This window comes from Pipistrellus hanaki, assembly GCF_964339955.1.
Source record: "Pipistrellus hanaki genome assembly, chromosome: 2".
NCBI classification, from domain to species: domain Eukaryota; kingdom Metazoa; phylum Chordata; class Mammalia; order Chiroptera; family Vespertilionidae; genus Pipistrellus; species Pipistrellus hanaki.
Window position 1 is genome coordinate 17,475,358 of NC_140504.1, and position 26,160 is coordinate 17,501,517.

General features: G+C 41.2%; 1 protein-coding gene across 2 annotated transcripts in view; it reads left to right on the forward strand.

The window, feature by feature from the left end:
* The window catches only part of ARHGEF26 (Rho guanine nucleotide exchange factor 26), a 120,115-nt gene that overhangs the window by 24,348 nt on the left and 69,607 nt on the right, over window positions 1–26,160 (forward strand). For both annotated transcript variants that reach the window (XM_084873853.1, XM_084873854.1), the window contains 2 exons: window positions 5,688–5,744; window positions 9,547–9,707. In XM_084873853.1, the coding sequence (XP_084729979.1) occupies window positions 5,688–5,744; window positions 9,547–9,707 (218 nt within the window). The remainder of the gene's footprint in view (window positions 1–5,687; window positions 5,745–9,546; window positions 9,708–26,160) is intronic.

The window sequence follows — 26,160 nt, forward strand, 5'->3', positions numbered from 1 at the left end:
ATTTTGACGCCATCTTGACTTCATTTATCTGATTTTTGGTTATTTAGGTCTCTAGCCCTTTGAAATGGATGTTGTGTGGCAGGTCTTAGCTTAGGTAGAGTGGCAGCTCAGGACCTTTCTCCATGGGTAATGTGGGGCTGGAGAGAGCCTTCAGGGGCCTGGCTATGGACATGATCCCTAGACCCTGGCAGATTTTTCGGTTTAGGAAAAATCTCAAACATACTCTCAAAGAGATGCTGTTCCCATGCTACTTACCATGAAAGAACTGTAGCTCATTTGTAATTCAGGGGCTATTTGGGTTGTGTTAAGTTTGTAGAAAAGACCTGAGAGAGATTGTGCCCTGTGGTTTAATTCTGCTTTGCAATTCATTCCCTTCCCACGTGAGCTTTTAAGAACAGAAGCTGGTGAATAGGGAATCAGTAAGAGGCAGGAATAATCAGCTGATTTTCAGCAAGTGGGGCAACTCTGGCCAAGTATAAAGATCTCAACTCAGATGGGTATTCAACCTACATTTGTGTTTTATGGAGCCCGAGTGATCTTGGATCATAAATTTCTGATCTACTTTTTCACTGTCCATCTCTGACAGTCAGTCTTTTGCGACCCTTCCATCTGGTTTCCCTGGCTGGTGGGGGAAAATAGGAGGAATGTGCACTCGTCTTAACCGACAAACAGCATTGAGTCTTGGGGGGCCCGAGAACATATTCCCATTCACCCCATAGAAATGGTGATCTGGTTGACCGAGAGACTGGGATTGCTAATTTTGGCTCCTGCACAGAATCTGCTCTGTCCTGGACACAGGCTCAGTATGTACAAATGTCAACATTGGGGCTCTGTTTGGGCCTTAGAGAACTTGGCTTGTAACCTGTTCCAGTGTGTGGAGTGAAAAGTCAAGGGATATCGCACAAAGGTTATGGGTTTCCTGCCACCGTTCTGCGAAGTCGCCTATAACTGGTTGAGTGCGGGAAGGAATCTCTGCCGAAAACCTCCCTGTTCCTTCGTAGGAGAGTCATCTGAGTATGTCACACTCCCAAGTTGTCAAGAATACTGGCGTGAGTTCTGAATGGAGCATTGAATAATTAACTTTGGGGCCTGTACTGTAGGCAGTTTGTTCTTTTCTAAATTTCAGTATTTTGGGTCTAACTGCACATGCATGAAGTATTTGTACTTTTTTTATTATTATTATTAGTTTCATCTAATTGTTCATTTCCTTCTCAATTGGACCCAGAATATGTATCCGTTACAAAAGATCGTGGGTGAAGAATTTCAATACCAATTACAACAGTAAAAATCTACGAATTTAAAGCTATTATAACATTACTGAGTTCTCTGAGTTTGTTATCTGGTTAAGCCATATACACATATTCATATTTGTTAACTTAGGTCAGAATTGTGGTCTTGGGGCTATAATTCTGTTGCATTATTTGAATTCCACTTACAGTGTTGAAGATACTGACCTGCATTCATACTTTCTCTTTAGAGTCTAGAACCTGCTACGGCAAGAACGGATCAGTCTTGTGAATTGCTTAGCTTATATAAACTCAAGAACCCCAAATTGAATCCAATTGTTAGTGTTTCATTAAAGTATTTTCACAGTTCTCCTTACTGATTGTATAGTTGAATAAAAAATTCAAACCAGGCCAAGACAGTGAGGAGTAAGTCAGTCCCAGGGAGGTCGGTAGAGACCTTGAAAGGAAGTGTTGCTTTGATTGCGTGTTCCGTTTGTACTCGGCCAGAGCTACCGACATGAAACAGTATTTTTAAACTGAAAAAGGAGCCTGTACAATATAAATTTTTTGTTTTAGATAGCAAAATAGCAGTTTTAGAAGCTTGCATATATATATTTTTTCGTTTCTGCATGTGGAAACAAGGGGAACAATAGGAGAAATGTGATAAACATAATATTTTAGCAAAAAGCATATAAACTTTAAACTATAGGTATAATAATATCCTTTACCAGATTTATTTTTCTAAGCAATCCCCCCCCCCCCCCCAAAAAAAAAAAAAAAGTCTGGGCCTACCAGTGATTTTACTTAAGTTCACTGACAAGGTCACTGTTTTTGAAAATGTCCAGAGGTATTTACTATTAAAAACTTGCCACACAGTCTTTCTTGTTTTTTCCTGCTTGATATTTGCCCCTATATTCCATTCTCCTCTCATCTTCCCTTCTCTTCCTTCTGCCAGCCTTTGTGGGGCCCTCTTTTTATATCCCTTTCTTCCCCTCTTCCTCTGGTTTCATTTCTCCAACCTGAAATCATCTGCTCTCAGCCGTCCACCTGCAGGCACCTGTTCTCAGGGACTGCTTAATGTAGGCTTCCATGTGGAAGGAGGGCTCGGGTGCACAGAATGCTCCTTCTTGCTCTGGAGGAAGAGGCTGTCTCGCCCGGCCTGTGAGGGCACTCAGGGGCTGAGATGGAAGGACAGGCCCTAGAGCCGTGGTGTGGCCACCAGCCAGGAGGAACTGGTTTGTCATAATTCCCCAGAGCAAACTTTCAGGCTCCTCACATGGATCCCACTTTAGTTTTCTTATGACTGAATAATGCTTCCTGGAATCTTTTTTTCCCTCTCTCTCTCTGTGTCACAGTTTTGTATAGGTTGCTGGTTTCTAACTGATGACTTTTAGGTTAAAACTGCCTTCTCTTCCCCCGCAGAAAGCAACTACTTCAGCTGGGGAATTTGTTTTGTTTTTATGATCAGGTGAAGCACTCTTAATCCCTCGGTAAACTAGGTGTCACCTGTCTAGGTTTCTCAGCCCCAGGTTTCCTTCTCTTCCCCTGAAGATTTCCGGGTCCGTGAACTCGTCAGTCCTTTTGAAAATGTGAATGGCCTGGAAATGCTTGCTGATGACCTCACCTGCAGAAATTGTGGGCATGGAGCCTGGATATCCATCTGCCAGGACTCTGTGTCAGGCAGGAAATCCTGTGAAATTCTTGTTCAGGGTTAACCAAATGGGAGAGGCTCTGAACAGTTTCATTCTGGCCATCTCCTCCCTTGTAAGTGCCTGAAGGAGCCTTTTTAGGCATGAATTCTTGCTGGGTCAGGATGGTGGATGCAATGAAACATATGGAGGCTTGGTATAGAGACCTGGCATGAGAAGGGGTCTCGCCCAACCCTAGAGAAGGGTGGTGGAAAGGGGTCCCTAACCCTCATGATATTGTGGTTAAGAGCATGAGCTCTGGAGTTGGACAGGCATGGGTGCGAATTCCTGCTTGGCTCCCTATTTAGCTGTGTGATCTTGGATCCCCAGCCTCAGTTGTTATCCTCATCTGTGAAATGGGGATAAGAAGAGTATCAACTTTTCTAGAGTTTTTATGAGAGTTCAGTGGGAAAACAGGTGTAAAACGTTTCGCACATTTCCTGGCATAGGGTAAACGTTCAGTAAATGGTTTCTCATTTTAATATTGATTTGGGACTCTATTTTTATACTGCTTCCCAGCTTTTTCCAAAAATTAAAGTAACATGTGGTTGTCTTGGTTTCCATGACAACACAACGTAGAGAGCCTTCTTCACCCTACCATATGCATCACACCCCTGGAGTTCACGGACATGTGCGAGGTGGACAGGGAGCATTTGAAGGTTACGGTTATCCAGGTCCTCATCTTCTAGTTCTTCTTTGTTCTCAAACTAAGGCTGCATCTGCAGTTAAAGGGTTACCCATGTCTTTTCTCCCAGCCTCTCCTTTCACATTGGCCTTTTTTTTTTTTTAAATAAATCTTATTTTTTTTTTTTAAATATTCATTTTTATTTTATTTTTTAATATTTTATTGATTTTGTACAGAGAGGAAGGGAGAGAGATAGAGAGTTAGAAACATCGATGAGAGAGTCATCGATCGGCTGCCTCTTGCACACCCCCTACTGGGGATATGCCCGCAACCAAGGTACATGCCCTTGACCGGAATCGAACCCGGGACCCTTCAGTCCCCAAGCCGACACTCTATCCATTGAGTCAAACCGGTCTCGGCAATAAATCTTATTGTTCAGATTATTATAACTGATCCTCTTTTTCCCCCCATAGTCACATTTGCCCTTTTGCCATTTTACCAAAGCAAGGCATCCCTCCTGCCCATCACAACTGTTACTACAGTGCGTGGCCCCAAGGTGTCAGAGCACTGGGGCTAAAATAAAAGGGGGTCAATGTGAAATATTTTCAGTGAAGCCTCCTTAAATTAAGCCACCATAAGGCCCTCCATCTTTCTAAGAGTTGCATCCTCAGGAACATGTTACTCTTAAGGCTTAGTGCATTAAAATTGGAAGTAACTATGTTGTTTTGATCATACGCTATTAATGATAGTTGTGGTGGTTATATAATCCACAAAAAAAATCTCTTTTATTCTCAAAGCTAAATAGTTACAAGGATTTTTAGAAAATTATGTTTAAAATTATAGTTTTGCTTTCAGGTATACTAGCGTGACTAATAAGATACCTGTGACTAATAAGATACCCGAACACATAGGATTACTATGTTACATTAGGAAATTTTGGGGGGAAATTGACATAGGAAGGTGATTTCAGGGGAGGAAGAAGACGAGGGTAAAATCTCCAAGGGAAGCTTATCCATTTTTTAAATGGATGATGGATGGATATCAGATGGTTATGGCTTTTATATTCCATTGAATACATTTAAAAGACCACAGTAGCACACATTTAAAATGTCTAGATTGACAATTAGCAGTAAAATACATCTTGAAAATTCTTTAATGTAGGATGAAAATATGAGACGTGAACTTAAAAGTAGGTCTAGCTCAGCTGGTGTGGCTCAGGATCCAAGATTTCATCAGTTCAGGGCACAGGCCCAGGTTGCAGTCTGGAACCCCAGCCTCAGTAAAGGCCATGCAGGAGGCAGCTTTCTCATCGATGTTTTTCTCTCTCTGTCCCTCTCCCTTCCTCTCTCTCTAAAAATTAAAAAAAAAAAAAAAAATATATATATATATATATATATATATATATATATATTCAATATATATATTTTCTTTTTTTTTTCTTTTTTTTTAACCGAAACCGGTTTGGCTCAATGGATAGAGCGTCGGCCTGCGGACTCAGGGGTTCCAGGTTCTATTCTGGTCAAGGGCATGTACCTGGGTTGTGGGCACATCCCCAGTGGGGGGTGTGCAGGAGGCGGCTGATCGATGTTACTCTCTCATCGATGTTTCTAACTTTCTATCCCTCTCCCTTCCTCTCCGTAGAAGATCAATAAAATTTAAAATATGTTTTTAAATTTAATTTTGTTGTTTTCTTTAAAAAAAAAACTTTTATTTTATTGTTTAAAGTATTACAAGTAGTAGTACATATATCTCCTTTTTTTTCCCCATTGACCTTCCCCCGGCCTCCCCTGCCCCCGCTATCCCCCCTTCCCCCGAACATGCCCTCATATCCCCCCTCCCCTCCCCAGTGTCTTGCGCCCATTGGTTATGCTTATATGTATGCATACAAGTCCTTTGGTTGATCTCTTACCTCTCCCACTAATTTTGTTGTTTTCCATCACCATTTACCCCCCCATACCTTCTTCCACCTCCACCCACCCCCTACCCCCTGCAATTTGAGGAGGTATGAGACTCCAAAACTTCACATGTACTGAATTCATCATTTTGCATAAATTTCTCTTAATTCACTTTTAAAGTCATAAAGTTATGCCTTACATAAAACAATCTTTAAAGTGAATGAACTAAAAACTCCTTTTCTCCCCCTACCAGGTGAAAAGAAATGGATTATCTCAGACAGTTAGCCAGGAGGAAAGGAAGAGACAAGAGGTATGTTTTCTACCAGCAGATGCTTTAGAGCTTGAGGAGGGGATGTCTGGCCGGGGTGGCATAATTAAATGTTTTGACCAAACACAGTGGGCTGATGTTTAAGTTGATATGTTAATTTTGTATGGCCCGTGATTGATGTTATCAATATTCAAATGGCCCTTGGCAGAAAAAAGCTTCCCCACCCCTGCCTTAGAGCTCTGAAGTGTGCATATGCTTCCACCTACTGTGTGCAATTGCTCAAGTGCTTTGCTTTGCAAATGTGTGAAATAAATACAGGCATGGGAGGAATAAAATTACAGAAGACATATGTGATCACTGTCAAATGAAGCTGCTCATAACCTCCCAGGAAAGAATATTTTAAAACATCCTGACGTTCATTTAAAAACATTTAAATACCTAGTCCAGGTATTTAAACTGGAAGGAAAAAGGACGTTAGTGAAAAAACTGGTGAAATCTGAATAAAGTATGTACATTTGTTTGTAGACTAAATGTAACGTACTCTGGCTATGTGAGGTACCCTGGCTAGGGGAAGCTGGGTGAAGGAGACACAGGAACTCCGAGCCCACTTTCCGATATTTCTGTAAATTTAAAATTATGCCAAAATAAAACTTCACTTATTAAAAAATAAAACATAACAATAGGGTTTTACAACTTGAAGTTTAAGTAACTGAAGTTTAAGAAAATTGCTTGTTGTGATAATACTATGAAGGTATCAAAGCATTTTCTACCTGTTTTATGCATATTTATATAAATTTATGCATATACATGCATATGAATTAATCTTACAAAGGTCATGTTACATCCTTATTTCATTGGCATGGAGTAATACAATAATATAAGGGCACATTATATTGCCATTTTTTAAAGTTATAATATTGGTATAACCATCACTGAGAATTAAGTTATATTTGTAATTTTTCTTCATTTTTTTAAAAGTAAAGAAAATAAGACTTTCAATAAAGTAGAAATCCTGTATTTTCATTCTCAGTCCTATTCCCAACCCCAGAGGCAACTATAATTATGAATTATATAACTGTCCAATCAGTATTTTTAAATCGGTATTTTTTAATGTGTTCTATAGATTTATATACATGTACTGGTGTGTATATGTGTGTGTGTGTGTGTGTGTGTTAAAACATAGATAAATGATTATGAGTCTGAACATACTTTTGGTTACTTTTTACGTTCAACATTGTTTTTGAGATTTATCAATGTTAATGTGTATTAATCTAGATCACTCATTCAGACCACCTTTTTTCTTTTTTTGTTAATGCTCACCCGAGGATATTTTTCCGTTGATTTTTAGAGAGAGTGGAAGGGAAAGGGAGAAACAGAAAGAAACATTGATGTGCAAGAGACACATCGATTGGTTGCCTCCTGCACGCCCCCGGACCAGGGCCAGGGAACCTGCCACCAAGGTACATGCCCTTTACCGGAATCGAAACCAGGACCCTTCAGTCTGAGGGCCAATACTCTGTCCACTGAGCCAAAACAGTTAGGGCAGACCACCTTTTAAAAAAATAAATTTTTATCTATTTCAGAAAGGCCGGGAGTGGGAGAGAGATATTCAAACATCAATGGTGAGAGAGAACCATTGATTGGCTGCCTCCTGCATGCCCTGCACTGGGCAACTGAGCCCACCACCCAGGTTATGTGCCCTGACTAGGAATCAAACCGTCACCTCCTGGTTCATAGGTTGATGCTTAACCATTGAGCTACACTGGCCAGGCAGTACTACCTTTCCAAATGATAGACCATAGGTGACATATTTTTTCCTTTATTGTTAGCATTGTGATATAAACAATGTTTCTCTTTCCCTGTGGACAAATTCAAGAGCTTCTCCAGAATCCTAATTCCATTTGAACATTTCTGTTTTTTTTAATCTCTTTCTATTGGGAGCTATTCTGTTTTCCTTATATTTTGAAAATATTTATTCAGATTTGCGATATGAAAAAAAGTGTGACAGCAGCAACTCTACCTTTATGGCTTCTTTCTATTCCTATGTACCTATTTTTAGCAGGGGTAACCTGATTTGCTTTTAAGTAGTTAATGGCTCTGTTGCAGGTGTTTTATCAATTACATTAACCCTATTATATGCAAGTACCACTTATTCATCTTTTCCTGTGACCTATTCTGTACAGTTCATTTTATCTTTTTGTTCAGATATTCATATTTTGGATTTGATTATAAAAGTCTTTAATTTTTAAAATATTTTAAGTCGTATCCATTAACAACCTGAAGTCCCTTAGTTTTGACTAGAAAGTGACAATTTTCTTTAGTAGGCATTGCTCTTCCTGGGGATAATCATATGATCATTGTGTTATAGAATTACATAAGAAACAGGTTCAGTGAGACGCCTAATGTGCCTACTCTTTACTCTTTAGAATTTATATCACTTAAATCCCTGAGCACAACCAAGGCTAGAGCAGGGCATTGAAGAAAGATTTCCCTAAAAGCTTATGGATGCTGAACAGAGAGATGCATATTGAGATTGGCACCACTAATCTGACTTACAAATATGGCCCACCCACCAGTAGCCAGGCCTCTACCTGCCCAGCCTCCCCTGCTCCCATCCAGCCTTAGCAGCAGCACAGGGCTTCTTGGGAAGAATCTTCTGAGCAAGGGCTTGCAGGGAGGAGCCCCGGAGGGCAAGGTGATGATGGCAGGGTTACTAGGGAGGTCTCCAGGAAGGACGTGAATCTCAGGATGTCCAGGATCCCTCCCTAAGGAGGAATTTCCCCTGTGTTGTCATTCTTGGAGGGCCTGAAGTTGATTTTTGTTAAGGGGCTAGATGAATTCCTTACCTAGGGCACTAATGTTCATCCACCTTAGTGGGTTGGCATTTCATCATGAATGAATGCTTATCAGGAAAACCACTGTATACCTGCCACCAAGAGTTTCTGCAGAGGGCCCTTTGCTCCTTCTTGAGACGCTGACAAGAGCAGAGGTGGTGGCCTGTTGAACAGACAGAATTGCTTTCAATATGGATGAGTTGATATAAAAGAATTCCTGAGGCGGTCAAGAGCCTTTTGAGGGTAGGTGCAGTCATGCTCTCTTAACACACCCAGAATGTTTGCTGTCCTTGACTGCAGATGATTCAGATTCAAACGTAGGTAGAGAAAGGTCCCAAAGAGACCGAGAGGACTGTATTTGTGAAACAAATTTTTCTCTGAATCCTAAGTGATGTCCGAACATCTTTATTGTCCCAGAGCAACATGCTTTAAAAGCAGGGCTGCAGGAGACGACCCCAAAGATTAATTAGTGTCACACGGAGGGAGATTTTATCACATGCCCTAGCTTCCTGACATAGATCCTACCCCTTGGCAAAGTATGACCTCAGAATGCAATCTCGTTATACAAGCGATGATTTCATTGTTTCTTATTTACCCTATGGGCAGTGACTCTCTCTCTCTCTCTCAAGATTTGGGTATAAGTGCCTTATATAAAGACAGTAGTGTGGTGATACAGTTTTCTTTATTATTATTTTTTTGTAAATATGCTCTTATTGTGTGTGTGTGTGTGTTTTGAGAGAGAGAGATAGAAACATCAACGAGAGAGAAACTGGGGATGAGCTTGCATGCTGACTTGTGTCCTGACTGGGAATTGAACCGGTGACCTCTTGGTGCATGGCTCGATACTCAACCACGAGCCACACTGGCCAGGTGTAATACAGTTTTCTTCATGCATATCTTTTTGTACTTTTCAAGATATTATATTCATCCTTATATGCAGGATTATGGGAGTTATAGTTAGTTCTTCAGTTAATAGAATTAATAATATATTTCTTTTTCCTCCTTACCAGGCCATCTTTGAAGTTATATCCTCTGAACATTCATATTTGCTCAGCTTGGAGATCCTGATACGAATGTTTAAAAATTCTAAAGAACTGAGCGACACAATGACCAAAACAGAGAGTCATCATCTTTTCTCCAATATTACAGATGTCTGTGAGGCAAGCAAAAAGTAAGTTCCCTTTATTTATTTGCCTTTGGTCATGCCAACACATTGTTTACTAACAGTCACCTGTGTTATCTCAAAAGGAAGGCATTTGTAGACATAAAATGTATCATCTACTCAATTGGCTTTTATCTTTATTCTTTGAAATAAATTTAAAGATATGTTTCAGGCTGTTGACACAGAGACAGATGCTAAATGTGTAATTAATTGTCACAGCAGACTGTGTTATCTAAGGTCTTGTCATTCCTTCTCTTCCCTCATTCTGCTCACTCTTTTCCTTTTCAATTATGCCAATGATGTGACAGCATTAGTTGGGAAAGAAAAAAAAGGAACTAACAATCATACCAAGCAAATACAGTAATGATTTTGTTTACATCTTCATGTTCTTGTGTTTGTTCACATATTACTATTTTGTCCACATAAAACATTATTTTTGAAATGTGTTTATAATGACCATAGTGATATCTATAGGTTTTCCGTATTTAGCATTTCAGAAGCGCTGCTGGGAGAGTTTTCGGTATCATTTTTCATGAGTGCAGGAACGCGGTCTACCAGCATTGAGCTTTTATGTGCTTCTTAGCAAACTGTACAGCCTGTACTGCAACCAGAAGGTCACTAAAGCGAACCATACAAAGCTGCTTGCTGGTTATGGACTGAATATCAGCAATTTTATGTGGTTCGGTCAAAGTTGGACTTACTGTACAACTAATAAAGCTTAAGCTTCAAGCCTTCTTACTTGTAAGGGTACCTTTTAAATACCTGCTTTGTGCCTAATTTTTTTCGTAAATAGAAGGCCTACAAGTCGGACAGTCTTTAGGATGGACAAAAACTGGTGCTGCCCTGGTGTGCATATTCCTTGTGAATCCGAACATTCCTCTTCTGTCACTTCAGAGAGGAGCCAAGCAGTCACGATAGTGCCTTCATGTATGCCTGCTGGCTCAGTCACTAGGTGCCAGGTGCACTTTTGTTTTGAGCTCTAAGGTTGAACATCCATGCTAAACTGATCAGCACGCGAGGTGGGGCTACTGCAAAGAGATGAAATTTGAGGTCCGATCACTGAGATCTCCAAATGTTTCATGACAGTGGCACAGATTCTGGCACCAGAAAAGATCCTGGCAATCTTGTTATTGACATGGATACTTAAAATACACATTTGGAGGACCTGCTGGGCCTGAGGGAACCGTGTGCCTGTGGTGTGTGTGTGTGGCAGGGCGGGGGGGGCGGAGGTGGTGCTGGGAAATTCTCTTTCAGAAGCTTTTTCTGTTGCTTGTGGTCCACCCATTGGTGCTTTTGATACTAGTCTTGCCAGTTTTTTTAAAAATATATATATATATTTTTATTGATTTGAGTGAGAGAGAGGGGGAGAGAGAGAAATATCAATGTGAGAGAGTACCATTAATCAGCTACCTCTTGAACGCCCCCCACTAGGGATTGAGCCCACAACCTGGACATGTGCCCAGACCAAGAATCGAACCAGCAACCTTGTTGCATGGGACCAACTGAGCCACACCAGCCAGGGTTGTCTTGCCAGTTTGGGTAAAAGAAACGAAGCTTTATTTTCTCCCTTACATGGTGTGCTCCTCTTCCCAAAGGTATTTAGATTTCAAAGTGAGCCTCTTCCATTATAACTTGCACTTCATTGAAGGAAAACAAAGCTTCCAAATCAGCTACATCACTATGAAGAATTATTACTGTTTTGATAACTGCAAATTGCAAGTCATGATTTTAAAATAGAAATGTTTTCCGAAAACCCTCATGGCATGTTTCTACTCCAGTGTGGAATTGTGCCTTGAATCATGTGACCATTGGTCAGCTTCTCGCAGTGTCTTAATGACTCCAGAGAAAGCTTTTGGTAAATTCTGGTTATTAAGTAACAACAGGTCTCTTGACTTGAGGATGCTTCCTTAAACCTTTGGGCCTTGACAGTACTGCCTGTGTGTCAGCATGGTTCAGAAGGGGCCTGGGTTCCAGCAGTCGCTTCTTTTGGTGATTGGTTAACCTCAGTCAGGTTGCTACTTCTCCAGATCATTTTTTTAAAATATATTTTTGTTGCATTTTTAGAAGAAGGGAGAGGGATAGAGAGATGGAAACGTGGATGAGAGAAAAACATCAATCAGTTGCCTCCTGAACGATCCCCCTCTCCCCCCCGGGATTGGGCCCTCAACCCAGGCATGTGTCCTGACTGGGAATCAAACCGTGACTTCCTGGTTCATGGGCCAGTGCGTAACCATTGAGCACACTGGCCAGGCCAGATCATTTCTTAACTATAAAAAAATGTATTAAAAAATTCACAATTGGTTGACCCTGGATGAAACAAGTCATTTCATTTAAATTAATAGATTTACATTTTACTTTAATTTTAATCATTTATAAAATTTAAATATTTTATGCTTTTATTAAGCACATTTTCATTTCTGTGGTAGCTTATAGGAAAGGGGCTATTCTGGACCATTTTTTTTTCTTTTTTTTAATTGAAAGCAAACTCAGAAACTTTTCATCCTCCATTAAAAAGTAAATAAAGAAATATTCTTTTCTTTGCATTTTTGTTTTGTTTTTTACTTGAAATGTAATGTTGTAATTTGGATAGCTGCCTGTGTGATATTTAATTTCTGTTATATTTCAACAAGAATCTGCTTCTTCATGATAATCTTATGTCTGTTTTATAATAACATAGTGCACACGTTTATTTAATTCAGTTTGAAAAGCCATTTACGTATCTGAAACACTCAGATATAGCCTTTTAAAAATTTAAAGTGCTCAGAATGTTGGCAAAGCCCATTTATTATGTAATGCCTGTTGGTTGAATTTCCAGCGTTCAGTCTCCAAGAATGACTCTCAAGTGATAACTATTTAATGTGCTGCCCACAACAGAGTTTCCAGTCCTAAGAAATGTCAAACAGAATCTTGAGTAAAACAAATGGTCAGTGTCTGGATGGGGTATTACTGATTAAGCATGGCTCGTTAAATGCTATGTTCCTGTTACCTAATGAGAAATGGTAGCTCTAGGCGCTAGGATATTTAGTGTTGGTTGAGGTCAGAACATGCTCAACAATCAACTTAACAGTGTGGCATCAGATCCCCTTTATGGTAGTTCAGGCTCTTTATTGGCCATAAATAACACCAAGAAGTACTTTTATGGAGACAATAAGGACGAGATAATTCTGATTCTGGTGTGTGTGTGTGTGTATCAGTGACAGGTCCAAAAAAAAATTTTTTTTTTTTTATAAAGAATTGCTCCTTGCCCTAGCTGGTTTGGCTCAATGGATAGACTGTCGGCCTGTGGACTGAAGGGTTCCAGGTTTGATTCTAGCCAAGGGCACATGCCCGAGTTGCAGGCTAGAACCCCAGTAGGGAGCATCCAGGAGGCAGCCAATCAATGATTCTCTCTCATCATTGATGTTTCTATCTCTCTCTCCCTCTCCCTTCCTCTTTAAATCAATAAAATATATATTTTTAAAAAAATTGCTCCTTTCAGTCAATACTATGGAACCTCCCTTTCTACAAGGTGCCTGGGTTCTAGGGCATATTAGCTGATGGCATCTGCCCAGTGGTTGTTGGTCCCCAGCGGCCAGTGGTGGCCAGTGGGACATTCCCAGCGTCTGTGCAGAAGCACCCCAATGCAGGGCACATCTCCCGAAATCAGCAGGTCCATTGGCTCTGGCTGGAGGTTATGGGCTTAAGGGCCCTGGTGGGAATCAGAGCTGAGGACGGCGAAGGCCTCTGTGTGTCCTGCTGAGGCTGTGTGGAAACATTGCGGCACTAAACAGGGCACTGAGGTGGTGGACTGGAAGGTAACTGTCAAACCTAAGGCATAAGAGAGGCTCTGAAGATGGTGAAAGATCAGAGGCCATTCCAGAAACGCACCCAGAGATGATGGGAACCTGATAGGAGTTGGAAAGAAAGGACTTGAGGGATGTTGAGAGCATAGAATCCTGAGGACTTGATGAGAAAAGGGGAGGAGTTTTGCCCGCCTGCCAGGTTTCTTGCTGACTGTGGATGGTGGTTGTATGGGCCAGGATAGAAGAGAGACAGGTTGGGGCTTCGTGAGAGAGATGAGAAATTCAGTTTGGGGCAGGTTTGAAGTGATTGTGAAGCCTGAGGGGAAGGAGATTAGAGAAAAATCTTGACTGGAGGTGTAGGGTTTGAGTCATAGGGGTGGCTCTCCATGAGATGCTAGAGCTTGCAGCACTGGTTTTTAAGTGGCGGTGGCTGTATTTACTCCTTATGGGCACTGGGAAATGCATATTGGGTTGCTCCAGTGACTTGGTGGTCTTACTGGCATTAGTCAGTGGGGGCCAGAGGTAGCAGGATCCCTGCAGTTGGCACAGCAGTCCCACATGAGCATGAGTGGTCCCACCCAAAGACGGGTAGTGCCCTCCTTGAGATGCATGCATAGAGTAAAACAAAAGAGAGAGAAACCAAGGTCAGAATTTTGGCCCAGAAATACTTGAGGACCCTATGGGTTGGAGCAGAAATGAAGTAAATAGGATAAGAACTGCATGGACTTCTCTCAAAGCCTCTCCATAATCGAGGCTTCCTTCTCTCTCGAATGCCCTGTTGTCCTCCCGGTCAGTGCCATGGGCCTGGCAACTGTTTTCTTTGTAACCCTCTTTAAAGGTGTAATTGGGGCCCGGCCAGTGTAGCTCAATGGGTAAGCATCAGCCTGTGAACCCAGGAGGTCATGGTTCAATTCCCAGTCAGGCACATGCCTGGGTTTCGGAATTGATCCCCAGTGTGGAGCGTGCAGCCTACCGATGATTCTTTCTCATCATTGATGTTTACCGTTATCCCTCCCTCTCCCTTCCTCTCTGAAATCAGTAAAAATATATTTTAAAATAAAAAATCAATAGATAAAGGCGTAATTAAGCAGGTAGCTGTATTTGTACCCTTGTTTTCTTTTTCATGGGATGAGTAGAGCTAGATCCTATAATGTGGGCAATATTAGTATGTCTTAGGCCAGTGGTTGGCAGACTCATTAGTCAACAGAACCAAATATCAACAGTACAATGATTGAAATTTCTTTTGAGAGCCAAATTTTTTAAACTTAAACTTCTTCTAACGCCACTTCTTCAAAATAGACTCGCCCAGGCCATGGTATTTTGTGGAAGAGCCACACTCAAGGGGCCAAAGAGCCGCATGTGGCTCTCGAGCCACAGTTTGCCAACCACGGTCTTAGATCAATGTCATACTGATCTCCCAAATCTGGACCTACTTCCTACCACCATATGGAGGTGTTAACTGTGTTAACTGTGCTGTCACTCAAACTTATGAAATCTCCCTGAACTCACGATATCCCTGTCTTTTAAGGACCAAAGAAGTCTTGAAAGCCTAAGCATCCCATGTGAAAGGAGTATTAGCTAACTGGTTTGGAAGTGAGTAGGCTTAATTCATAACTAAACACCATAGGTAGTGTATGTTTTGCATATTTGTATATATCCTTGGATTATTCTTTTTTGTGTGTTCTGCTTCATATATCTATGCTCATTCAGAATAATTTATATATAATTTCATATTATGACCTATAAAAATATAAAGCAAAAGGACTTTGCATGATGTTTGTTTTCCTTTATCCCATGTTACAGTTGAAACATTGGTATTTCTTGGGAAAGTAATAGAAAGCTAAAACTATGCTTGCCTTCAGTTTCCACCAAGTGAAATAAAAATATCCTTCACTGCCGAAACCACTTTGGCTCAGTGGATAGAGTGTCAGCCTGCAGACTGAAGGGTCCCGGGTTCGATTCCGGTCAAGGGCATGTATCTTGGTTTCGGGCACACCACCAGTTAGGGGGTGTGCAAGAGGCCGCTGATCAATGTTTCTCTCTCATTGATGTTTCTAACTGTCTATCCCTCTCTCTTCCTCTCTGTAAAAAAAAAAAAAAAAAATCAATTTTATATATATATATATATATATATATATATATATACACACACACATATATATATATCCTTCACTATGCTTTGTGTCCCGAGGAACTGAATTTGTCCCCCACATAAGATGAGGATCTTAAAGATGATGCCACAGTCTCTAGTGTCCGCTCGGTGTGGAAGAGTGGATTGCAGTAATAGTGCGCGTTCCGAATGGGCCTCACCCAACATTGGCTTCTCCTGAAGATTTTGTCCCCCCAACTTTAAACAGATTACATTAAAACTGGAATATCACAGGATACTAAATACCGCTTTGAATGCACACGCTTTACTATTGTTTTATGAAATGCCTTCCTATTACAACAGAACGACCCTTTACTCAAATAATGACGCAGCATAGCTGCCTGGTGAAGTGTGTTTTCTGTTTGATAAGTGCCATGCTAAACTTGAAGGCCTTCACAATAAACCTTCAGCAGTTTTACAAAACTAATATTAGCACTTTATTCTTCCTGACAGATTCTTAATTGTGAATTTTTAAAGGAAGACCTTTTAAGTTGAACTAGGCCAGAGAACATGGGACTGTTTACATTGTGGAACCTGTTTAATTTTTTGCCTCGAAGCCATGGCCGTTCCCATTATTTTTTCATCCGCAACTGTTCCTTCCATACTCGATATTCAGTGTGTTTACCACAGAATCTTTGGTGAATAAAGCAATTGTTTCTCTTACTACAGCAAAGAAGCTTTATTCTTCCTAAAACCGAAATATCTTCTGCTGACGGTTAAAAGACGGTGGCTTCCAAAAGCTATTAATGCTTTTATGACATTCCTTGTCTCTTTTCTCTTTCCTGAGATGAGCGGACAAAGAAGTTCACGAGCAAGTCCCCTCTAATAACGGGGGGCATTTTAGTCCACATGGTTCAGCTTTTACCCATGACCCAGACTGAAGTCAAAGAAATAAGTAGTTACTTCTGTATCATTTCAGGGAAAGGAATAAATTCCACAGGCGTCTTAATAATAGGTGCAGTATTTTCAGTCAAGATTGCAGGAAAGCAGTGGGGGGATCCGAAGGCTTGGCAAGGGAGATACCGCCAATGAAAGATGACTTTGCATTCATTCCCTTCGGAAGCCACTGAGAAGTGACGGGAAAGTCAATGCACAAACGCAAAAGGGAGGGAGAGGGAGAGGGAGAGAGAGAAGAGAGAAGAGAGTAAAGAGAAGAGAGAGGGCTTGTAATAGAGTGATATTACATACACACACACACACACACACACACACACACACACCAGCAACAACATTTGGGAATCTGAAACCTGGGTGCTCGGTAACACTTTCAGACAATCCAAGAAAGTTCAAACTGGGAGTGAAGAACACCAAGAAAGATTTGATAGCCTGAATTTCGCCGAAACTGGTTTGGCTCAGTGGATCAAGCGTCGGCCTGAGGACTTAAAGGTCCGAGGTTTGATTCCGGCCAAGAGCATGTACTATGGTTGCGGGCACATCCCCAGTGAGGGGTGTGTGCAGGTGGCAGCTGATCGATGTTTCTCTCTCATTGATGTTTTTAACTCTCTGTTGCTCTCCCTTACTCTCTGTAAAAAATTAATAAAAATATATATTTTTTAAAAAGCCTGAATTTCTGGAAGCTGCAGAGTCGATAAGGAAGATGGGATAAAGGAGTGACAAAACACAGAAAGCCTGCTGGAGAAGTCCTCAGTTTTACACAGATGGATGGCTCCCAGGTCCACCCCAGCTGAAGGCAAGATAGATGACCTCTGACCCTGAGGGCCTGGGCCCAGCACGGAAGGGCGTGCTGGGCAGGGAATAGGGATATAGTGACTGTGGGCACCTGGAACCTTCTGCCCCGCTTCCCTTTGGAGCACCGGTAGTCAGCTACCCGTGCACCCTTTGCCCTATTTTTAGCAAATGGTGATTGGCATCATTGGAATTATGTAACATTTTATCATTTTTATCAGTACTATTTACGTTCAAATAAGTACATTATAGTAATCATCATTCTTGAGTTTTGCAGGAAACAATAAGCTGAAGGTTATAAAACCTCAAATTTCAAAAACTATCTCTCTTTCAGTAACAGGATAGACAAGTGCTTATTCATTCTAAACCTTAGTTTCTCCATGTTATCTAATGGGGATGAAATTTTAGCTAATCTCCTAGGTTGTTAGGAGAATTAAATGAGATAATAACATGTACAGTACCTACTACATAACACTACCTAAGCTCTCACCTAGCGGGGATTTTATTGATATTATTGCTATCATTTTGATCATCTGTGCCTGACCTTCTGAAATGGCTCTGAGTTTTGTATTTCTTGGCTTTTGTACGTACGTCCCCTCTCTGTCTATCTCTGCCGGCATTGGTCCAAGAGGAGGTCAAAGGACAGGTCTTGCTGTCCATAGATTCCAGCACAGTAATGTGCATGGGAATGTTTTACAACTTTGTAGCAATCGTCTTTATTTTGACTTGGAATGGAATAAAAATAAATGGATTCTTTTCTCGGCCTAAGGTTTGGGAGTTGTGTTTTAGGTTAGCACTGAAGTCTGAGCTGTTTCCTTGTTCCCTGTCTGGTGTTTGCCTTGGAGTGGTAGAATCCTTGGACCCGTGCTTCGCAATAGACCCAGACATGCTCCAGCTGCCAGTTACGCTGTTCTGGTTATTTTTTGCAGACGTGTGGGGCTACTACATGCTCTTTTGCCTTCTTTTTTTTGCATTGCTTTTGCAAACTCCAAGAGCCCATGGATTCCGAGTTGTTAACATGGAGATTTCGACTTGGATAATGACCCTGGTTGGGGCAGATAAAAGTGTTACCAACTGTAGTCTGTGAGCTGTTATCAATCTTCAACGAGGGTAGAATTTTGTGGAAAAAGAAACAATGGCTGGGGCTTAGTTGCAGCATTTCATCTGCATTGCATTTTCAGCTGTGGATTTTGAGCCATTACATGGGTTTTTGACTCTGCCAGTTGTGAGTTAAACAAGCAGGACCACACAGTTTTTCTGGCCGATGGAAAAGATTTCAATGTAAACTTTGTGGTCTAGCCAAGTTAAATCTAGCACTTGATTTAAGCGCAAGGCACATGGTTGATGAATTAACGTTCAAAAGCAAGCTCTTCTAAGCTTGTTGATTACTTGTTGATCCTGGGCTGTTACCTCTAATTGTCATGCGTTAATTATTAGCATCTGGGCATCAATTTTGTCTTTTTTCCAACAGTTCTTATTTCATCTGATTTAATCCTATATATAGCATTTTGTCAAGTACCAGCATTTTTCTTTTGCAGCTCAGGAGACTTAGACCCAAATTAATGATGTGAATTTGCTTCATTCACTCATTCATTCTTTCATTTAAACAGAATGGAAACTAGTGAGGTTTTTTTATTCTTATTTGAACATATTTTCCCAAGGATATTTTTCCATTGATTTTTTAGAGAGAAGAGACAGCAAGAGAGAGAAACATTGATGTGAGAGAGACACATTGACTGGTTGCCTCCTGCATTCGCCCCTGCATTGAGCCTGCTGTGGAGATACCTTTGACTGGAATCAAACTCAGAATCCTTCAGTCTGCAGGCCAATAATCTATCCACTGAGCCAAACCGACTAGGGCTCAAATACATACACACACACACACACACACACACACACACACACACTAGAGGCCCATTGCATGAAGATTTGTGCAAGAATAGGCCTTCCTTCCCAGCCACTCTGAGCCTGTGTGTGCAAATTTAACCCACCAACTTTGTTGGGTTAATTTTCATACTCACTGCCGATTAGCTGATGTGTGCCACGGAGGTATGGTCAATTTGCATATTTCTCTTTTATTAGTGTAGTTTTTTTGTTTTTTTAAAAGTGCAGTTCAGATTCAGTGTAAAGAGCTCAATTTCATTTTAGGCCTCTTCTAGGGATTACCCATCTGGGAAATTATTAGGACTCACTCTTTGTGATATACATCACCCATGGAGCTAGTCACAGAGAGTGATTAGACTTTTGTCTCATTTTGAATGTTGGGACCTCGGAAAATGTCGAGATCTTACAAGCAAAGAGCAGCTACTTTTCTGACACAGCCCTGGGCCATGCATAGACATCATAGGCCTGTCATCGGCCTGTCATTTCCCTGTGGCTATTGTTCCCCAAGCGAGGGATGCTGTCCAGTGTCTTTAGCATATGCAGTCTCGGATTGTGTCTCCATGGGGGAAGTGTTGCAGAAGCTCATTGATTATAAAAGTGTCCTATGGTTCCTATATAATCAGACACCCTAGCATGCAACAATACAGTAAAATTAAAAGGACATCCAAGTAGTTTATCTTGAACTCCTTAAATTACTTTTATATTGATTTGAGGAAGAAAAATTTTTGAATATGCTGACTGAATTCAGATGATAGTTTTCTGCTGCTGCTTCTGGGAAAAAAAATGAATATTTCCAAAATAAACTTTCATAGAAAATGAGTTTGCAAATTTTTCTTATGACTTAAATGAGAGAATTCTTCATTCCTTATGTGGTAATGGAAATACTCAGCAACCTCACAGCACAAAATTTTAATTTTTTAAAATATAAATTTCTTGTAAAACCTGTGAAAACACGATTTTCTTTAAAAATTCTGAAAATACTTTCTGTATACTGAGAAGACAGGTGAATACTGTTTTAAACATTAATTCAGTATATTCTTATCAAATCCTCGGGTTTATTTTTTTCAAGGATGTGGATTAAATCATACCAACCTTGACACTTTGGATTTTATAAGTATATTTATAGAAAAATGTGTTGAGAAAAAAAAATTGTGAATGGTATTTGTTCAAGGACTTAGCTGATACTTTATCTATGCAGAGTTTTCTTTGGATTTCCAAAAGGTTTCGGGAAATGATTTGAACTTGGGGGGAAAAAAAATGTGGTGGAAAGGTTCCATAGAAATGTCAAGATTGGCTAAGATTGACCTTGTCACTTGTGGGGGATTCAGACAAAGGGACCTCTGTGGCAAGAAGACTGTCTGTGTATCGGGAGCTCATTGGAATTTCTTTCCTGGCGGAGAAGAGTGATATGAACGACCAGAACAGGGCACAATAGCTGTGTTTGTGCTTGTCGCCGAGGTCGCCCTGTCATGTAACACCCACTTCTTCTCCTCCTGCTTCTTGTGTAGATTCAATGCCCAACACTTCGTTAGACACATTTTCATTTGCATTTGTGCGTGCACGTAGATATCTTTGAAAAATCTGCCAGGAAGAAGATGTTTTCCAAGAAAACATATAAAGTGGATAGCCATTTTCTCAAGTAGAAACCTTGCTTGAGTCCATTCCATTGAAAAGACAGCAGGAATGATTAAGCCACGAAATTATTCTCTTGGATTTCGCTAACGTAGCATTAACTTGAAGATGTTTAAGAGGGCTTTTAAAAAATTTTATATAACATATTTGGCCATCTTTCCTTTCGTTTTAGATATCTGGTAGAGTTATTTGAAAATTCACATTTTATGGGTTTTAAAACAGGTCATATAGGGGCGAAGAGTTTGGTTCCCTTGCCTGTGTTCCTGCCGCCCCTGGAGTCACTCTAATCAAATGCCTCCTGTGTGAACCTTTGCTTAGCCCTTTATTCCTTTTTCTTTTTCGGTCTTCCTGGGCAGTATCCTGTTTACGTCCACAAAACAGCTTTTGTGATAGGAGTGTAATTTTATTAATCTAGAATATCAGAATATCATCTCACCAACGTATTAATAAACTCAGAGATCAGGATATCCTTTTGTAGACATTGCTGAGAAGTGCACACTAGTTGACTTTTTTGCTTTTTGCTTGCTAAGTATCCTTTCCAAATGAGAGGGGGAAATGTGTCATTATTTAGACTCCAAACACCCTTCCCCTTCACGATGTACACTAACACATTCTTCTGGGCTCTTTGAAGCACCTTCTACTTGGAAACTCAGCTGTTCCAACTGGAGAAACGTTGGCTTGCGTTGGCCTGTTTTATCGCAGACTTTCCTGGCATAAGCGAATTCCTAACTTGAAAACTCGGTTTTTATTGATCGCATTTCTCTGTCCTGAGGCTGGAGCAAGGAATCGCGTCTCGTCTTAGGCAGATGGTTTCATTCCCCTGCATGTCAGCAGCTAAGTGAGCTTTCCACGAGCTGACCTTGATCAGAATAACCACAGAATCTAAACCCCAGGGCGCTGAGGTCCATGCCTGCGGTGAAGCTATCACCAGCGCTCGCAGGAGAATTACTGATTCCCACCAGTGCTTTTTCTAGACATTCTCCCCGTGGTATATGAACTTGGGAAGTTGGTCTCACAGAGGGTGGGCTTTCCAAGCAAGCGATACCTTAGGTGCAGAGTCTGACTTCCATTAGGGCCTGGATGTGGCAAGAACCCTTTAGGAATGGTACGAAAAATGAAAAACACATTGCCAGGATTTTATTTTTTAATATGAGAAAGATTGGCTCCAGTAGAGATGTGAATAACCTACTAATGGCAGGCTAATATGTGAAAGTGGTTTTCTGAGCGTGAACATCTCGGCTATGAAAACCAGCTGGGCCAGGGGCTCCGGAGGCAGAGCTGGCTTCTCCTTTCCTCCCGGGAACAGTGAACACCATGTTGGAGGAAAACGTGCTGTAACATTTTAATAATCGCAGTGGATGCGTTTCTTTTAACAAGCTTGGGATTGAGTTGCAGGCCGTGTTCGACAGGGTGAACGTGGGCTGTGTCCAGGAACCCCGCTCCGGTCCATGTGAAATGCCTGCAGCTTCCCGGGTGAGCTGTGTGCATCCCCGTCAGGGCGCGGCCCGCTGTGGGTTCATCTGGAGCAGGCCACCGGGCTGGGCTTGGGTCCAAGAAACAGTGGGCGAGAGGTCCCGCCCACCACCGCCCAAAATAATACATAGGCATGGTGAAAATTTCCAACTCTGCCAAAGGCTATGCAGTGCGACGGGCCCCAGTACAGCTGGTTTGCGGTGTGCTCTGCATACACAGTATGGTGGTTTAAATACAGTCACCTACCATGCCATTGTCATGCACCATAACTAGTTATTTTTCCTTTACTCTGCAAAGAGCCAGAGTCTTAAATGAAGAATAACACTGGCTATCTTTTTTCTTTTTCTTTTTTGATATATTTTATTGATTTCAGAGAGGAAGGAAGAGGGAGAGAGAGATAGAAACATCCATGATGAGAGAGAATCATGGATCAGCTGCCTCCTGCAAGTCCCCAAGTGGTGATTGAGCCCATAAACCGGGCATATGCCCTTGACCGGAATCGAAACTGGGACCTTTCAGTTTGCAGGCTGACGCTCTATCCATTGAGCCAAACCGGCTAGGGCAACACTAAGTATCCTAAAAAAAAAAAAAAAAAACAAAAAAAAAAAACTTTTTTTTTTTATTCAATACTCCTCAAATGAGCCAAGGATTCTTCTACATAATATTTTGTAATTCAGGAACTTTAAATAAGTAGTTTTACATGAATTATGAAATCTATTTTCTTGGGGAGATAGTCATTGCTCTAAATATGAGATTTTTCTTGAATCTTATTTTTTGATAAATTATTGTGGGTGAGTTGGTTTGGGTTTTTTTGTTTTGTTTTGTTTTGGTTTTTTTGCAGCATAAGGTATACAGCAGCTACTGTGTAGCAGACATTGGAAATATAACAGTGAACATGAGATGCAAGATCCTTGGTAGACATACACTCAACAGGTGCCTGACTTACTGGGTTCTCCATGAAACAGGACCTCGGCCTGGCTTCCGGAACTAGGGAAGTGACCTTCCACTAACCCTTACTTCCCCTACTTTCCTCAGATGCTCTCTCCTCAGATTAATCTCATAGGATTAGGGGTCTTTAATAGATGTTTTAATTCAAATATAGTTCGGTCTAGTCTCTCACTACATACAGAACTACCATAGTAGTCATATGTTGTTATTTTATAATTTCAAGTAACTTCATTAAAGGAGCAACTGGGATGGATGGAATTGAGCTTAATAAACCAACATTTCTGCAATGTAGTGAAATGATAATTTATAATACGGAGATCTTTATTTAAAGAATAACAGCTTGGATTATGTCATGGCTCAAAATGCTAAACATTCTTCTAGTTTGAATGCATAATTCTTCGATTTCCTTGCCTCTGAATTATTTATAAGTCCTGGGATTTGGATACTATCTAGCTTAGGGAAAAGTCAATAGTGAGTTATATATTTATATGACTTAAACGTGCAAACACTGTCAGAGGGCATACACTTACACTGTGAGATGTCCTGCTCACCCTCCTATCCCCCTTACCTTCTGTTAATGTATTAGATGTCTTGTTTTTCCTTTTGGAATCTCCTTATGCAAATACAGGCCAGCACAAGTGGTTTCTTATTGTTCTACCTTTTTAAGAAAGTAGCGTGCTGACCATATACATTATTCTGCATCTTTTCTCTGTCATGGGAGTAAACATTTAAGATCCTGAGAAGAGTAAGTGTGCCCACAGATGACTGATTTGCTGCAGTGAGATGGGAACCAGGTTGCTATATTTTGTCTGACACAGTAGCATCTAAGAACTATGGTAACTTCACTCTAAAGCAAGCATGTCAAACTCAAAGGCTAACGGGCCAAATAAAAGGCATACAGCCCATGGGCCCTGAGTTTGACATGTTTGCTCTAAAGCAGTGATTCTCAACCTTTCTAATGCTGTGACCCTTTAATACAATTCCTCATGTTGTGGTGATCCCCCACCATAAAATTATTTTCGTTGCAACTTCATAATTTTGCTACTGCCATGAATCTTAATGTAAATATCTGTGTTTTCCCGATGGTCTTAGGCTCTACAGCAGCGGTTCTCAACCTGTGGGTCGCGACCCCTTTCACAATTACAGTTATGAAGTAGCAACGAAAATAATTTTATGGTTGGGGGTCACCACAACATGAGAAACTATATTAAAAGGTCGCGGCATTAGAAAGGTTGAGAACCACTGCTCTGAAAAGACTGTAATGAACAATGGTTAGCAATGGAAAACAAAACGCAGGATGAAACGTTACTGGAATTACTATTATTTGACTGAAAGAAGAGAAGGTTTGGGCATTATTACTTTATAAATGAGAAAGGAAAGCTCAAAGGGAGGTAAGATAAGTTGTGGCTCTGAGTGGGGACCTGCACTCAGGTGTTGAAGGCTCTGTTCTCCTGCTGCAGGACTGGACACCTTTGTGAGTGACATACGATGTTGCTACTCCTCATCTGTGCATTCCGTATTTGTGAATTTGCCTACCACTAAAATTTATTTATAATCCTTAAATCAATACTTGCTGTGCTTTTGCATTCAGACGTGCATTCTATTTAATGCCACCTTTTTGTGGATTTTTTTTTTTTTTTTCCTGGTGGTGATTTTGCTATTCAAAATGGTCCCCAAGCATAGCATTGAAATGCTGTCTTGAGTTTCTAAGAGCAGGAAGGCTGTGATGTGCCTCATGGAGAAAATGTGTGTGTTAGATAAGGTTTGGTCAGGCCACAATTACAGTGCTGTTGGCCATGAGTTCAATGCTAAGGAATCAACCATAGTATTAAATAAAATGTCTGTAAACAAAAACACATATAGCCTGGCCAATGTGGCCCAGTGGTTGAGGGTTGACCCATGAACCAAGAGGTCATGGTTGGATCCAGGTCAGGGCACATGTTCAGGTTTTGGGCTTGGATGCCTGTAGGGGGTGAGCACAGGATACAGCCAATCGATGATGTTTCTCTCATCAATGTTTCTATCCCTCTCACTTCCTCTCTCTGTAAAGATCAATTAAAACAAATTTAAAGTCAGTGTCACCTATAGATTTAAAAAACAAACAAACAAATACCACACATAAAACAAGGTTATGCATTGATCCGTTGATGAAAATGCTGTGATCAAAGGCTTGTAGGAGCCTAACCCTGTGTTTCCACTATGAGCAATGGTTCAGCCTCCAGAATTTCAGTGTTAACAATCCTATATAATAAAAGCCTAATGTGCTAAGTGTCGGTTGTCCAGCCATCCATTCAACCAATCAAAGCATAATATGTTAATGATATGCTAAGGCTGCTCAACCACTTGCTATGATCACCAGGGGACAGTTGACTGGTCAACCAGTTGCTATGATGTTCACTGATTACCAAGGGGCTTTCCCCAGCAAGCTATTTTGCATATTAACTCTGTCATGGAAGTTAACCTTCCATGTCCCTCCCTGGCCCTGATTGTGCACCAGTGGTGTCCTTTAGCTTGGCCTGCACTCTCTCACAATCTGGGACCTCTTAGGGGATGTTAAAGAGCCGGTTTCAGCCTGATTCTTCAGGCCAGGCCAAGGGACCCCAGTGATGCATGAATTCATGCACCAGGCCTCTAGTAACTTTATAAAACGTGAGAGGCCCGGTGCACGAAATTCATGCATGGGTAGGATCCCTAGGCCTGGCTGGCAATCAGGGCCAATCTATGGGGTGACCAGCGGAGCAATTGGAGGCCCCTGCTGGCACCCATTTTGGCCAGCTTGGTGCCACCCACTTGCCTGTCCCACTGTTGCAGCTGCTTGTCGCCTCCTTCTGTAGGGTAACCGGCAGGGTAATTAGAGACCCCCACTGGCACCCTCATTGGCTGGCCTGGGGCCTGCAGGCTGGGGGCA